Source organism: Lissotriton vulgaris, chromosome 9 (genome assembly GCF_964263255.1).
Source record: "Lissotriton vulgaris chromosome 9, aLisVul1.2, whole genome shotgun sequence".
Taxonomy (NCBI): domain Eukaryota; kingdom Metazoa; phylum Chordata; class Amphibia; order Caudata; family Salamandridae; genus Lissotriton; species Lissotriton vulgaris.
In genome coordinates this window covers 958,293,129-958,308,368 of record NC_141697.1, presented here as the reverse complement: position 1 = coordinate 958,308,368, position 15,240 = coordinate 958,293,129, and the positions used below count along the sequence as shown (strand labels likewise).

The 15,240-nt window shown below is 46.7% G+C and overlaps 1 protein-coding gene across 1 annotated transcript; it reads right to left on the bottom strand.

The window, feature by feature from the left end:
* Window positions 1–1,014: 1,014 nt before the first annotated feature.
* On the bottom strand, window positions 1,015–6,438 carry LOC147692611 (caveolin-3-like). The gene is made up of 2 exons (XM_086936806.1): window positions 6,318–6,438; window positions 1,015–1,817 (listed from the first exon to the last, which is right to left on the bottom strand). Exons 1-2 carry the CDS (start codon window positions 6,402–6,404, stop codon window positions 1,479–1,481), a joined length of 426 nt encoding a protein of 141 aa, XP_086792932.1. The 5' UTR covers window positions 6,405–6,438; the 3' UTR covers window positions 1,015–1,478.
* Window positions 6,439–15,240: the final 8,802 nt, after the last annotated feature.

The following is a 15,240-nucleotide window of genomic DNA, read 5'->3' as shown; positions in this document are numbered from 1 at the left end:
CTGCTGTATCCACAAGTCTTCATGAACATCTATGGACTAAGAAAATAAAAATAAGGACTTTTCATACTTTGGATGCGCAGATATGGACAATTATTTTCTGAATAGATATTATCTGTAATACTCACAGATATGTATACTTTTGTGCTAAGGGAATCCTTTATGTAAATTAACTATGAAGTCAGCAAATGGGGCAAGTGTTAGTGCCCTCCTTTTTGGTTAAATGGAGTTCAGGGAGCGTGCGAGGGTAACCAGGAGAGGGACGAACTCTCCCGGTAACCGGGCCCTTGTTGCGCATGCGCACTCAGACGTGAGGGCGTAGCCGGGGAAAGGATCTGACACCGGTTAACGACCTTGCTGTAGGACCAGAAATTATTAGAATGCAAAATTGATATGTAGGATGTTAGATTTGGTTAGGAAACACGCTGTATTAGACATTTGTTAAGGTTAGCCCATCATACCTGTCTAACTTGCTGTAAATCCAATGTCTGAGTTTTGCATTTAATAATTATGTAAATAATGTTATTTTAGTAATTTTTAATTTGTTTTCATATTTTAATAAATACGGCCGGGGGGTCGTGAGACCCCCTGCCTTCCAAAGAGTTCTGTTGCTTGACTGATTACTAAGTTATTGACAATTATTGTTTGCATGTTAAGTCGGGGTGGTTGGTAGTCCCAGACCATGCAAAGTGATAGATGATTTCACTCTCTGTGATGTCAACAAGGTTAACGGTTATATTATGTCACTTCCTGTGATGTCACATGACCGGGTCAAAGGCATGGCATGTCATGTCACTTCAGCTACTCTTGGCGTTTTGGCCAATTGACGTCCATGGGGATCAAAAATACTTGACCGAAAGATATATAATTCTCCAGTGTCTGACACCTGTTAGCACCTATACTGTAACATGTACCCTTTCATTTCAACGATGCACATTGACTCTTCAATTCTTTCAATTAGCTTATTTGGAAATTGTGTTGCTATATAGTACACAATATATAAACATAACAATGATACAGCATCTCAAATTTGGCTTTATTGCTGCATTCAGTTTAAATAGCAAAACCCAGCAAAAGAAAGGTGAAATGAGAAAACATCATGGTACAGAGGGTCCACACTGGGTTTGAAGCCTTCCCACGTCTGGGACGTGAAAATGGGTTAACTTCTATTGAAAACAATAGAAACCCGCCCTCTGGGCCCTGTGATTGTTTATTTGAATAACAATGCGATTTTTAGTTAAACATATTAAACTTAGTTTTAGTTAATTTTCTTATATAAAGCTAGAACTATTCAGAATGGTTAAATAAAATACCAATGTTGTGATAAACAAAAAGAGATATTGATAGTGTCCTGCTGGGTCGCCAGTTGCAGTGAATGAGACCAGGTCACCAGGGAGGAGAACTGGCCTTCTTAGTCCTCTTTCTATTTCGATGATGTGTTGTCGACAGTTGGTTCTCTTCTGCGTCGGGTTTTGGTGCATTTATCCGTTTTTGTTCTGCACACGGATAAAGCTGAAGCATAGGCCGCAGGCTTCGTAGAATGGGTCGCACATGCAGTGGATGCAGGTGCTCCAGAAATGCTTCATGCAGCTGATATTCATTTTCCAGCAGGTGAGACAGGGCCCTATCATCCAGATGTGGCAGCACTGGAGGCCGGCGAACTGCAGTGCCCAACAGAAGGCCAGTGGGCAGCCACACAGAACTGACAGGACGATGTAACAGCAGCTCTTCACGCCTCGGAAGGTCTTGAAGGAACATTCCCAAACCCCATCGATGCTGTGAGATCCTTCTGGTTCACCGAAAGCATCCTCGAAGAGCACCTAGAAAAGCGGTGTAAAAAATAAAATAATTCACAATAAATGTCTACACTAGGAGAGCAGGAATAGAAGAAACTCCAGCTTATAAAGTATGAAGAGACCTCCCAGAATCTTTTGAGGGACCCAGTGCAGAAACATCATAGAGGGCCCCTATCTGTTTTTAAGCTAGCATGAGCCCCACATTTGAAATAAAAACAGTATTCTGGGTCATATTTTAGGCATATGGTACACTTACTGGCAGTTGACAGTACCTACCTCATTATGAATTCATTAACAAGCCCTGATATTGTGTTATATAAATATGTTTAGATTGGCAGTACTTGAACCTAAAGAGAGTGGGGCCTGGGGCAGTTAGTTGGATGCAGCTAGTTAGTACCTGGCCCTAGGAGGAAGCAAGTTTCAGCCATGCTGGTAACCTTCAGGGCAAGGTCCATAAGAATTGCAAACCTCCTCCTCTGCTTCAGTGAATTTAATTTAATTTAATGGGACTGTGGCATGGGTACCCCCCACGTGCGGCTAGTCCTGTATTGGGTCTTTTCAAAGATGCAACAGGGAGCATAGGTTTTGGCACAATACTTGGTAGCCATTGGTGTTCTCAGCAATGGGCAGTTGAGTGGTTCCAGGTGGGATTGGTGAGAAAATTAGCTTTCTTGGAGCTGTTTCTGATTGTTGTTGCCATGACAGTATGGCCTGCACAATACTGCAACTGTTTTGGTCTGACCTAATGGCAGTTGCGGAGTCTATAAATCAGCAGAAAGCGAGCTGCAATATGGTTCTAGGATTACTCAAGGAGCTAATCTAGTTGTGCCTGCTCAATAACATTAAGTTTATGGCTAAGCATGTTCTGGGGCTACTCAATAACTGATGCTTTGTCTCGCCTAAAGTTGCAAGATTTCAGATGTTATCAACTGGAGGCAGCTGCACACCCTACACCATTTCCGAATCATCTCTGGAGGCTTGGTGCCCCATCCTACCAGACCTTGTGGTATCCGTTTTAGTACCTACGTTGAGGAGAGCCTATGAGGGGCATTCCAGTCATTTTTTGAGTCAAGGGGACAGGGGGGAAGTTTTGTGCAATCCCCCTGAGTTCCATTCTTAACTAAGATAAGTGGGGAGTAACAATCAGGGCATATAAAAGGAAGCATTTGCAAAGCTGGATGGGCACAGAGACTGGGCCTCGTCATTTCTTATCAAGAAAGCCCGAATGGGTTCGCAGAAGCTTGAGAAGCGAGGGGTCTAAAGATACAAGAAAGTCAATTGATGGGCAGAGACTTTTTTGCCCTGGTTTCAAAGTTGCTGGAAACAGCAAACAGGTTGCTGTCCTCAAAAACAGACCAGTTGGGCAGGGGAGAACATATAGTTTTGCATTGGGCCCAAGGTTCTCAGTGCTGTCTGGCCAGTCTCTTGTTGATTATCTAGTGCTGCGGCAGTGAGGTCCAAACAAAGCGGTCTTTCTGCATGACCAACGGTTACCCGATCTGCAGATACCAGTTCTATAGGGTACTGAGGACCAAGTTAGCGAAAACCAGGAGCAACCACTCCGTTTTCAGCTCCCCCTCATTCCGCATAGGGGCTGCCCCATATGCAACTGGGGTAGGTCTGGACAGACAGCTGGTGCAAAGGATTGTAGGATGGTGGTCTGTGTGCTACAGGTGCTATGTCCATTTGCATATGATTTGAGATCTAATATTGCCTCCCTTCCCTTTTTCTGTGCATGAAGGTGCTATGCCCACTCGAGAGGTGTGGGAGTTTGGCCACTCTTTCATGCAGAGGGCTCAGGAAGCAAACTGGTCTGGTGACTGTCGGTGCGTGTAAGGCTACTAGTTCCAATATGAGGTGATATGGTCAAGGGGGCCTCAAGGTATGGGGCCTCCAGTCAGCAGTGGACAAGTAGTTCCACGGGGCGCCCACCTCCAGTTTTGGTGATTTCCTACCTTGAGGGCAATGATTTAGCCCCAATCGGACTTAGAGACCTATTTAAAGTCATCATATGTGAGGTCATGTGGCTTGCTAAGCGGTTCCCGGAGGCCTTATTTGTTTGGGTGCCTATAGTGCCTAGGCACTCCTGGTATGGTTGGCATTCTGTGCAGATGCTGAATGAATCTGCCAAATGCTTGAACTGATGGCCCTTTAAGATGCTGAGATTTCAAGGTTGGACTGGATCCCCCACATCTGTATCGGAGCGAAAGTTTTTTCTTCTCGATGGGGTTCATTTGTTTCCTGAGAGTAACGCTATGTTTGTGAACAACCGTTTCAACTTCATGTGCCAATTTGTCTTGCGGGCGATGGTGGACCCAAATGATCAGTGAACTATGCTGGCATGTGGTTGAGTGGGTTAATGGTCATCAGGTGCTTGCAACATTCTGTAGGGAAGCTGCATTTTGAGAAGTTGGGGTCATCGCTTCTGGGCCCCTAGCCTAACATAAGACATGCGCGTTGATGCTTTTGAGACACTGGCCTTGTGGGGGTTGGAAGGTGACATCTGTGCCAGGGGACAAAAGCATGGCTCGGTTTTATAGGCTGGTTCTCAGATTGGTGTGGGGGTGCCTGAGGCACGAGTGCTGTAGAACAAGCAGGCCTTCTGCACTGAGTTAAGATCCGTTGCCTCACAGAAGCAGTATTTAAGCTCAGGGATTTTCATGCAAGAGTGATCACCCCAAGCTGAGCTGGGTGATCCAAGGACAGGCCAACCATGAGCGCACAAAAGTTTTTTGCTGGAGTGGTAGAGGGGTTAGGTGACTCGATGTATAGCTAACTCTGTTAAAAAATGTGGAGATATGTAAAACCATGTAAAAATTTGGGATTGTGCCGTGATAAAAAAAAAAATTCTACTAATGGTTTAAAGTAATACTGTAATGCTGAATTTACTTTATGGAAATTATTAAATGCAGGCAGGAAGAGAGTGGAAAACGCTAAATGTGATTCAGAAGGAAGAATAGTTCTCTGTTCTACACGCATTGGCACATTTTTGTAAGCTAGTCAATACATTTTGGGGTACAAATGTACCTCTTACATGTGGTGCTGGTATTATCATGTTATTACACGAGGATTTAAGCACAGAAATTACACGAGGTGAAGTAAAGGAAGAGGATCCTGGGGCCTAAGAGCCATAATAATGCAATTTGCCAAAATTTACTGAAAGCCATTTTTTATTTTTGTGTCACCGTGGGCCTGATTCTCAAAAGTATAACTAATGCGAAAACAAATAGCAGAATTTGTAAGGGCACAATCTAATTCGCGGTTTACAGAATCATGACACAGTGGGCACCCACTGATTTTGTCACACGGAAATTTGGCAGTATGGTAAAGGTTTCACGGGAGCAAATGTGTTATTAAAGAGGTCTCAAGCTTTACAGGGCCATCTGGGAGCAGTTAATCTAAACCGGGATCTTCATTTACTTTTCTGGTATTTGCAGTCGTCTTAAATATCTTTTAATTTAGGACTACAAGTACCAGAATGCAAAGAAAAAAAATCTGCACATCCGTGCTCTGCTCTTACCGTCGGGTCTGGAAACACTCTGGGTGGGTCACCCTTCAACTGTAAGGGACGCAAATGTCTGGAATTTCCCAACTTTTTTGCAGGTAGTCTCCCACCGTCAAATCAGTTGTAGATTTACTCCCATCAAAGATAGGAGTAAATCCCTTTCGTGCTGGGTAAAGTGATGGAATAAACCTACATTAGTAGGGATGTAGGTGAACAGGTTTCTTCATGGGAAAAATATCTTCCCCCAAAGAGAAGCCCAAAAAAGTTAAGTATTGCGAATGCCCTTTTGATTTCCATTTACACATGCACAAATATACACTTTTGTACATTTTTGTGTGAGTTCACCTGCGACTATGCAAAAGTTGCAGATTTCCCAAAGAACTCCTTGAATTCTTTATGAAATCTACAGATGTAGAAAATGTACTCAAAGTCTAGCCACGTGCCTGCACAAGTAAATGATCTGGATTTTACCAAGGGCGTTTTATCACTTGCTGCCATGCTATGGCAGGAAATGCCCTTCGCTGCGTGGTGTATGAAAGCGCCAGTGCCTGGCTGCCGGCATCGCATCGGCCATTTTGTATACAGAAGAATCTGTCATGTTCTTTATAGACATGCCATGACACAGATTCCTAGCTGTTTGACACTCGAGGCGACAGGGCATTCTGGAACATTCCACTGACTCATAATAAAGGTATTGCATTTGTGCTCCATGTAAGTGAGCTGTTTATAGATCGGCGGCCACACATTCAGTCAGCCTTACCAGGCCTTGCCTCGGGTCAGATCTTACATCAGCCAGTACCAGCCAGTACATGCATGTATCATGGATCTTAATATCACTAGAACACACTGTAACTCCCGAAGGACTCAAATAGTTGCGTAAATAAGTATAAGAGAATAGGGACTAGGGAGGCAGCACCCGATTACTTAATTGTGCCACCCCGCCCGGAACCTCAGCCCCAAGCCTTCCCCTTCCACAGGCCCCAAGTAGAGAAAGATGGAAACGCATGGCAGCCCCTCACCCGCACGTGCTCGTTTAAGTTGTTGGGGTCGCGCTGTTCCATGTCCAGAGGCATGGGCTCGCTCGGGATTGTCCTGGGTTCCGGCATGTTGGTGGGAGAAGAGCCTCCGTGGTCAGCAGGTGCTGTGCAGTCTGACCCTCAAACCCACCCTTCCTTTATATCCTCTCCTGGCAGCCTGCAGTCTCCATGCAACATGGGTCAAACATAGCTAGGACTGCCTACCTATTGTCTGTCCTCCACGGCTCAGGTATGTGAGGTGGCCTCACCGTGCAACCAGTGAGAGGCTGTGAATTATAGTAGGGTTGTTGTAGAAACGGTTGTATGGACTTCTGTGTACAGACCAAGCTGAGCGTAGGAACCCGAGTCTGACAAACCAAGGTCAAGGGAGGGGCTGTACAGAAAGCCTTTTGGAAAAACCCGTCAAACATTTTACAGTGTGGCAAATGTTTTATAATGCAACACCGAGGGCTGTACAACTGTCCATGTGACTGTTTCTGTCTGACTGTCTATCTATCTAATTTTTTGTATATGTCCCTATAAGTCCATGGCTATCTATCTGTCTGCCATCCGAACAATCGGCCTGTCTGCCATTCTTTCCATCGACCTGCCTATCTGTCTGCCCTCTTGTATGTCTATCTTTCTATCTGACTGTCAGTATATCTATCTACCTGCCTTCGATCGTTAAAATTGACCGTCTCTCAATCTTCCTGCCTCCATTCCTGCTTATCTGTGTGCCTTCCTGTGTATCTCTCTATCTGGGGCCTGGTTAGCGAATATTTTATAACATATCTATCTATCTATCTATCTATCTATCTATCTATCTATCTATCTATCTATCTATCTATCTATCTATCTATCTATCTATCTATCTATCTATCTATCTATCTATCTATCTACCTACCTACCTACCTACCTACCTCCTCACCTACCTACCTGGGTGACTGCTTGTCTGCCTCATTTTTTGTCTGCCTGTCGATGCTACATAGGCCTCGTTCTTCCCCTCGGAGGAGGGAAAAAGAAGCCTCCCTGTTGGAATTGGGGGTTGCCCAAGTCTCAAAGGGGGTAGCATGGCATCAAGCGGGCAGGCCAAACTTCGAGGACATGTGAAGCATTCACGCAGTACCCTCAGTCAACACACCAGGCACACTACAAAAGAGGCAGGACACCAATTTGAGTTGGAAAATTAAGCAGTTTAGTATCTCCAACCTGCAAGGCAAAAAGGAAAAATACACTGGTAATCACAACAAGGCGCCAACTGGCGCCAGAGCCAAGTACATCCTGGGGAATTATTTACATGGGACAAAAAGGGTTGAGTCCAAAGTCCATGCTGTGATAAAAATGGTTGGTTAAATGAACATTAGACCTGGGGCCAATCTGGCGGGGCCAACTCAGGGTCTCATCCTTAGGGGTAGGCTGAAAATGTAAGATACAACATTATGCATAAATACACCTCATGCTTTACAACGCCAATCCCCACCCCTGTAAAGGAAAACATCAGGGCATCATAGTACATCATAAATAGGAGCACCTGTAATAAAAGGCACAATCACCTGCACGGTGGCACAAAAGCATGCAATTAACCATTAGATAGGAAGGTGGCCTTACCATAAACGTATAAACAGTAGCCTAAGAGCCAGGCCTAACCTCAGGGACCATCTGGCTACAGGTAACAATGGCATTTCATTAGGCCTATCATCTGGCTAGGTGTATCAAACGTCAGGCGGAACATACCTCGCCTAGCATTAACATCAGGTAGGGCCCCCCTCATAGATAAGGAACACCTATACAGAACCGGGTAGGCTCCCTCTACCCTTAACCTAGGGCAACCCTCCTCGGGGCATACATATAGAGGTGGGATGTCAGGTCTACAACACTCCAGGGAAAATTAGGCAGCAAGCAAAAAGATGCATTCCAATGGGCCTCTCACTTGGCTGTATATGACAACCCTTTCCCTGGGGACCACTACAACCTTCTACCTCCCTCCTGTGATCCTTAGGGTGAGCAAGGGCTTCTAAAAGCAGTTCAGTACGCCTCCCTGGTATCCTGGGGCTCTGAGGCAGCAGTCACCAACAGCCTGTAGTTGGTTTCTAGGCACTTGGGCCCCACTTAGTCAATAGAGGCAGGGGGGGGGGGGAGGCGGACACCGACCCTGTGTCCCGTTGCCCTCTCTACCCCCCACACTGTACATTATTGCCCACACTCACCGGGCTGTCCAGGGCCTCCTTTGCGGTGGGGGCAGGCACCGGCAATGTGCCTCGATGCCCCTGCTGCAACGTGCTCTCAATTGCAGGGCTTCCCTGACCAACTGGGAGCCCTGCGGGTCCTGCAGCACCTTCCTGCGTTTTCCGATTCTCCCAGGCCCCTCTTATCCTGTGGGGACCTGGACTGCAAGGCGTAGGGGCAGGCACCGGCAATGTGCCTCGAGGCCCCCTGGCGTAGCACACGCAGAGGGGAACTCTACTCCCCTCTGGGGGAGTCACCCGGCTCCTTCTCTTCCCTGGGTGGTCGGGGCGGCTCAATCGGGGCTCCCTCGACTGCACGGGAGCCTCGCAGCTGCTCTAGTCCGGGCGCCTCAGGTCGAGAGGCGGGCTGGCACCGACAGTGTGCCCCGGCCCCGCCTGCCTCACCGGTCCCTCGCGTGGGGACACAGACCGGCGGGGTGGCCTCCCGCTCCGGTTGCTCCTCTCGGGGCCCCCTCCTTGGCATGGGGGCCCCGCAACGAAGCTTCACCCGGGTCCCCCTCCTACCTCACGGGGACCCGGGGCTTCGACTCCGCTTCTTCCTGTCTTCCCGGCCGCCCGGCAGGCGACCAATTCCTGCGCGGCGTTGGCGGGGGCGGGCCAATGACGCGGCCGGACGCCCCCGTCACATGGGCAGGTCGAGGCTGGCTTCTCGGGCCCAGCGCGGCCCTTTCTCTACTCCGGCGGCCCTCTCCTCACACCGGGGGCCGCCGCAACGGCATCCACAACGGTGGGGGTCCCTCTGGCGACACCGGGCTGCGGCGGTGACGACGGCACCAGTAAGGGGTAGGCTCCCTTCTTGATTAATTAATTATATGGCGGGAAGCGCCAAAACGAGGGTTGGCTCCTCCAATGCTATTTCTCCTCACAGCGCCAGGCCACGGCAATGACTTTTGGCGGCAATAAAGGGGTAGGCTCCCTTAGCGCTATGTAGCGGCGAGAGCGCGCCTCCTCAACCGGCGCTATTCACAGGATTCCACCGTCTCCTCACGCAGAGCGCTCCACAATGAGGGGTAAGCTCCCTTAGCGCTATTCATAACGCACGGCACCTCCTCTGGCCACAACCTCAGCATCTTCCTTGTCAGGATGAGGGGGGCAGGAATTGAGCGCCTCACCACAAGGTGCTGGACAGGCAGTAACAGTCTTAGGCGGCCATTGTTCACCCCCCTGGGCAAACAGCACTCCAGGGGCCACAACAGCCACAGTCCCTCACAGGGGCCCAATCCTCCTCAGGCGGCTCCACACGGGCAAACTCCTCACCTCCTGGGGGGAAATCCAGTTAGCTCCTTCCCTTCCCAGTGCTCTTTCAGCGCGGCGCTGGCAGGGTTCAAGATCCCAACTGCGACAGGGACCTAGTCAGAGGCCCTCCCTTGTCAGGGGCCCATGGGGACAGCATAGGAGGGGGTTCTAGGGGTGCAGGGCCCAGCTCACAGGCCCATGTGGCGGTAGCACCTCACAGCAGGTCCCCTCTCTTCCTTGTCCCTGCGCTGACTAAATCTCTGGTGACACTTTCCCCTATTTATACCCTCCTCCCAGGCAGTGCCAGGACCTTCTAGAATGTTGGCACATCTAGCCTAAACTGGTTCTAGGGGAGGGGGTGAGCACCCTGGGTGCCAGACTTTCCCTCCAAAAGCTAGGGGTTGCTGGGTAATGTTATCTAGACCGCTGACCTATGTCAGTCCAGTGGCAAAACCCATGGCCATGGCATCCATTTTAAAAGCAATACATTTCAGTCAGGTGCGTTTTCAAAATGGGGGATATTTACAAGTGCTCACATTATGTCAGGTAATTACATGTTTCAAAAGGGGTCTCACACCACTCATGGCCTATACAGGTTTAATCCCATGGGGGAGACAATCCAGATAAGGGGGTCAAAAGCGAAAAATTTGGGGGAAAAAGGCCAAGTCCAACACTCCCTCTGCTAGGGTCACCGGAATTATGCAGCCGGTAGGGTCAAATTATGCAGCAGGGTTCAGTCAATTATGCGGCAAGAACAGGCAAATTATGAAACGCAATGTTGCACATTTTTTGATAGTGTTACTTAGGCCCACATGCATCAAGCATTTTTGTAGTCGCAAACGGTGCGATTACTTAAAATCCGCCGTTTGCGAATGCAGAAGTGCTTTTTGGGATGCATGAAGCAATTTTAGAATTCGCAACATTGTTGCGAGTTCTAAAATTGCGGGTGCTTTTAAGAAGTCGCAGATGTGCGACTTCTTAAAAGCAATGCATCATTACTTTGACAAGTGGAAATTCGCAATTAGGGTTCCAAATTTACCGAGTGGTTGAACCACTCGGTAAATTTGGAAAAAGTGTTTAAAATGCTTTAAATGTTTTTTTTTCAACATTCATGTTTCACACACACATGTCCTTAGGACATGTGTGTGTGAAACATGATGCGAAAAATACATTTCAGGGGTGCATGGGGGGGGTCCTTTGGACCCCCCCTGCACCCATGAAATTTTCTAAGTGCCACTCGCAATTCCCATTGACTCCTATGGGCCTTTTGGCCCATAGGAACCAATGGGAATTGCGAAAATTAACTTAAGAATTCGGTATTCATTTGGGATTCGGTAAAAATTGCGATTTTTACCGAATCACAAATGAATACCGAAAATAATGATGCATAGCATTTTGCGCTTCTTAATTTGCGATTCCTTATTTTTCGCAAATTAGGAAGTGCAAAATGTCACAATGATGCATGTGGGCCAATATTTTTCAAATGTTCACAATTGTTAACACTGCCTTGGCGCTGGTTGCACCTTATCGGTACTAGTTAAACCCCCAAATATCGCAATAAGCAACAGAAAGGTGACGAGTGGAGGTCTGGAAAGGGCATTTCACTGCACAGCAACACGTCATTGTATTTCCAGTAACTTTTGAACCGTTTGAGCTAGAACCAACATTTTTTGTTAAAATGTGCAGATTATGCAGCAGATGATGGAGTATGTGGAAAATGCAGCAAATCTATAACTATACAAATACGCCACAGCCTTACAACCGTATAATTTCAGTCGCCCTGCCTTCTGCCGGAATACTGCCAACCACCTTCCATCCACCAATTACATTGCTGTGATGAAGGCGGAAATGGTATCCTTGTTTCTGCTGAACCCCTGATATGTAAGAGGCTGGTGGCTTTTTAGGAACCCAATTGTTACACTGCCTGACAGAACAGAAAGTGGTAGGCGGGTGTGCTTTTCCCGCCAGGTCAGAGGTGGTGTTAGCCCCCTCCACCACCTCCATGGGGCTGAGGGAATCCCAGGCAGCTCATCCCTATTGTGCAGTTCTTGAGTGGGGTGTAGCTTCCATTGGTGCAGCAAGTGTGGTGGCACCAGGGTCCAGAGCCCCAAGGGGCCCATTGAACCCTGATTATTGCTGGATTTCACAATTCAATCATCAGTAAAGGGCCCATTTCCTTCTCTACACTAGGGCCCATGCAGTGGTGTAGCTAGCCCTTAAACCGCCTGTGGCGGTCCCAGCGTTTGCCGCCCCTCTGCTGCATTGAAAAGCAAGGGGGTGCTGGTGAGATTTCACGGATTGATGCCCTGCGACTGCTGCATTGGAGGGTGGAGGGGGGGCAGGGTGTTGCTGGCAAGTGCCACTTCGAGACGGCAGGTATAACCAGGAGGAGGCCACCGCCCCAAAACTTCTGCCCTCTATACCCCTTGCTACTCCACTGGGCCCATGACACAAAGGCTACGCCACTGGCTCTCCACCGAGGGGCATATTTTTAAGGGCTTAACGCCACAGGAACTTTACATTTTGTGACGTTTTTGTGGCGTTAAGTCCTTCACCTTATTTATAATGTGGCATTAAGCCACTTAACGTAATTTAACTTCACCTTGTGAGTAAGGCCCCCTTTCACACTACTCTTAGCGTAAAAGGGGTGTGCAATGGGTGTTGCGGTGGGGGTTCCAATGCAACACCCATTGATTTTGACGATGCCCCCTTTACAAGGGTGGCGTAAATAGGAGGTATTGCCATAATTAAAATCAGGGGAAACCTGGTCTTTAACCTGGAGAAACAAGGAGAAATTAATATTTGTTCTCGTTTTTGCTGTTTATATGTGTGCTGCATTGTGCTGCACACATATAAACAGCAAATTGCCTTGAACGATTGTTTATATGCAGGAATGTGTCCCATCCTGCACATAATCATAAAAAAAATAACAATTTGCAACTTTTATGTGTGCTGCACAATGCAGCACAAATACGGTGCATCAGTGAATTTTCAGAATGGTGGATCATGGCGTTAGCAATTTGTGGTATCCTCATGTTGTATGTATGTTCTTGTATCTAGCTGCTCAGCCCAGTATGAATGTTCTCATTGGAATCTTAGTGTGGGTGGAATGTTGGATGCATGATAGTTTCAGTTAAGGTTGGGCTGAGCGGCTAGTAGGCTGCTCCTGATGGGGCTGTTATCTTGACCATGACATCTGCATCTGAAGAACTAATAAACATCTTCTACATGTACCTGATTTGGTCTACGGTGTCTTCATATCTACACCAGAACTCGTGGGACCAGCCCACTACATTTTGGCGACGACCAGCCCACTACACAATTTTTGCTTAACGCCACACTTCGCCATTCAGGGCCGGACTGGCCATAGCGGGCACCGGGAGTTTCCCAGGTAGGCCGCTAGGGTGGTGGCCGGTTTTGGGCCCCTGGGGTGCTGTTTTTGTTACCGGGGATCGGCAATATTGGCCCCAGGTAACAAAATCGTCCGAAACCAGCCCTCGCAAACTGCTCGGCTGTACTCCCCGCCCCCCGGGGGGGTGGGGGCAGCTGAGCAGTTTGCTAGGGCCGGTTTCTGTTCCCAGTCTGGCCCTGTCGCCATTCCCTCTTAAATATGCCCTAGGGTGTCTTAGAGTGTAAATTATGTTCTGGCTGCCATTATGCAAGCCGCTCCAGAATCATTCTTTAATTCCAATTGTGAAAACAAATCCCCTGGAGCCAATAGTTTAAAAGTGAGGTCACATCTCGACTTCAAAGTCGATCGTGATCATTCAAGAAGTGTAATGAGGAGAAATATGTTTTTTTCACCATATTGTTTCCTCTTTCTACGTGTGCTGCATTGTGCAGCACACGTAGACAGACAAGAATGCCTCAGAGGAATGTTTTTTGTGCAGTAAGGCATTACCTTTGCCCATGGCAAATGAGATCTCTTTGCAGCGCCTGACCTCTGGCTTTACGCCTGACATTACGGTGACTGCCACAGCCCAAATTGTAGCATCATTGACTATGTAATGTGTGTTATTATCTGTGACATCAGTTGTGCAATTTTAAGCGGTGAGCTGGGAGGTTGTTGTGGCTATATTGTTCACTGTAACTTGCACATTTCATTCTCTTTTAGGTTTTCCATAGAAACCATAACGTTCATTCAACTGAAGTTTTAAAGGGGACTGTATATGTTTTTTTTTTAAAAGTCTAAGAAATATCCCTGGAAAAGATAATTCACTCACTCACACTTAGTACTCTAGGTAATATTTGTAATCACTGGTCACAAACCAATTTATACAGTTCACAGACTTTTTATTAAAAACATATAGATAAAAAAGAGTTCATTACATATTTGGTTTCATAATACATATAAAATCAAGAACATATCACTTTGTGCAATAAATAAATAAAAACAATATTAAAAAATATTCATTAATATACACAGATAAAGCAGAGAAAAAGAATACACATTCTAAAGTGTCAACATAATCCTATCAAAATTAATCAACACATTGTCTAAGGCAAAACACATACTTTCTATGGTAAAGTAAAGAAAAAACAAAACCCCTATTCAAAAGGAACACCTATTTTTATTACGGATTTTGAGATTCAAATGCCCTTACAATATTTCAAATACAAATCCCGTGTTACAATATGCCTAATATCAAGGATTTCCTGGGGTTGAATTCTTGCTTTTTAGAATTCAAGCCCAGGAAATCCTTGATTGTGTCCCTTCCTGCACATAAACAATCATATTTAAAATGACGAGTTGTAACCTCTATGTGTGCTGCACAAGCAGCACACATAGAAGTTACTAATAGCCGTTTATGATTTATGATTGTTTATGTGCAGGAAGGCGACCTTCCTGCACATACATAATAATTTCCCACAATGCAGGACCCCTTGCACTATGGTTCAAGGGTGCCTGCATTTGTGCTAGGCAGCTAAATTTAGCACCAGCGCAGGGAGACATGCAGGGCTGCATCATATTGTATTAAATACAGTGCAGCCTTGCGTTTCCAAAGTGGCAGAGCGCGTCATTATCCTTCTTGGCTAAACGCTGCGCTCCACCACTTTAGTTGTTTTTATGCCCGTAAGTCCTTGACTCTGTCCTTTCGGATCATCCTCAACAGCAGGTGAGTTGGGCCTCCATTATTGACATATTTGGGAGGAGTAAGCAAGCTTCCAGTGGACATACTTTAAATTTCATGCCGGAATTATCTGTATTCATACATACTGAGCGGATTGGCTAGCACAAAATGCATAATATGATCTCTCAGTTGTTTTTTTGAGGGATGGGGGTATTTACTTACTATTTCACCATTTAAGAGACACTTTTTCCTGACTACTACTTCTGTATATTGACAATGCCTGGAAACTTTAACTTATGTTGTTTTGGAACCACTGTTTCCTTTGAAATTTAATTTTAATATCTCTGACATTAGCATAGCAGTATCGCAGTC

Bases quoted from the DNA above. Each gene is read 5' to 3' on its own strand.
- LOC147692611 (XM_086936806.1), bottom strand. From the start codon at position 6,404: ATGCCGGAACCCAGGACAATCCCGAGCGAGCCCATGCCTCTGGACATG. The intron at 1,818-6,317 runs GTGAGGGGCTGC...CCGCTTTTCTAG, and splicing joins ACTTAAACGAGCACGTGCGG to GTGCTCTTCGAGGATGCTTT.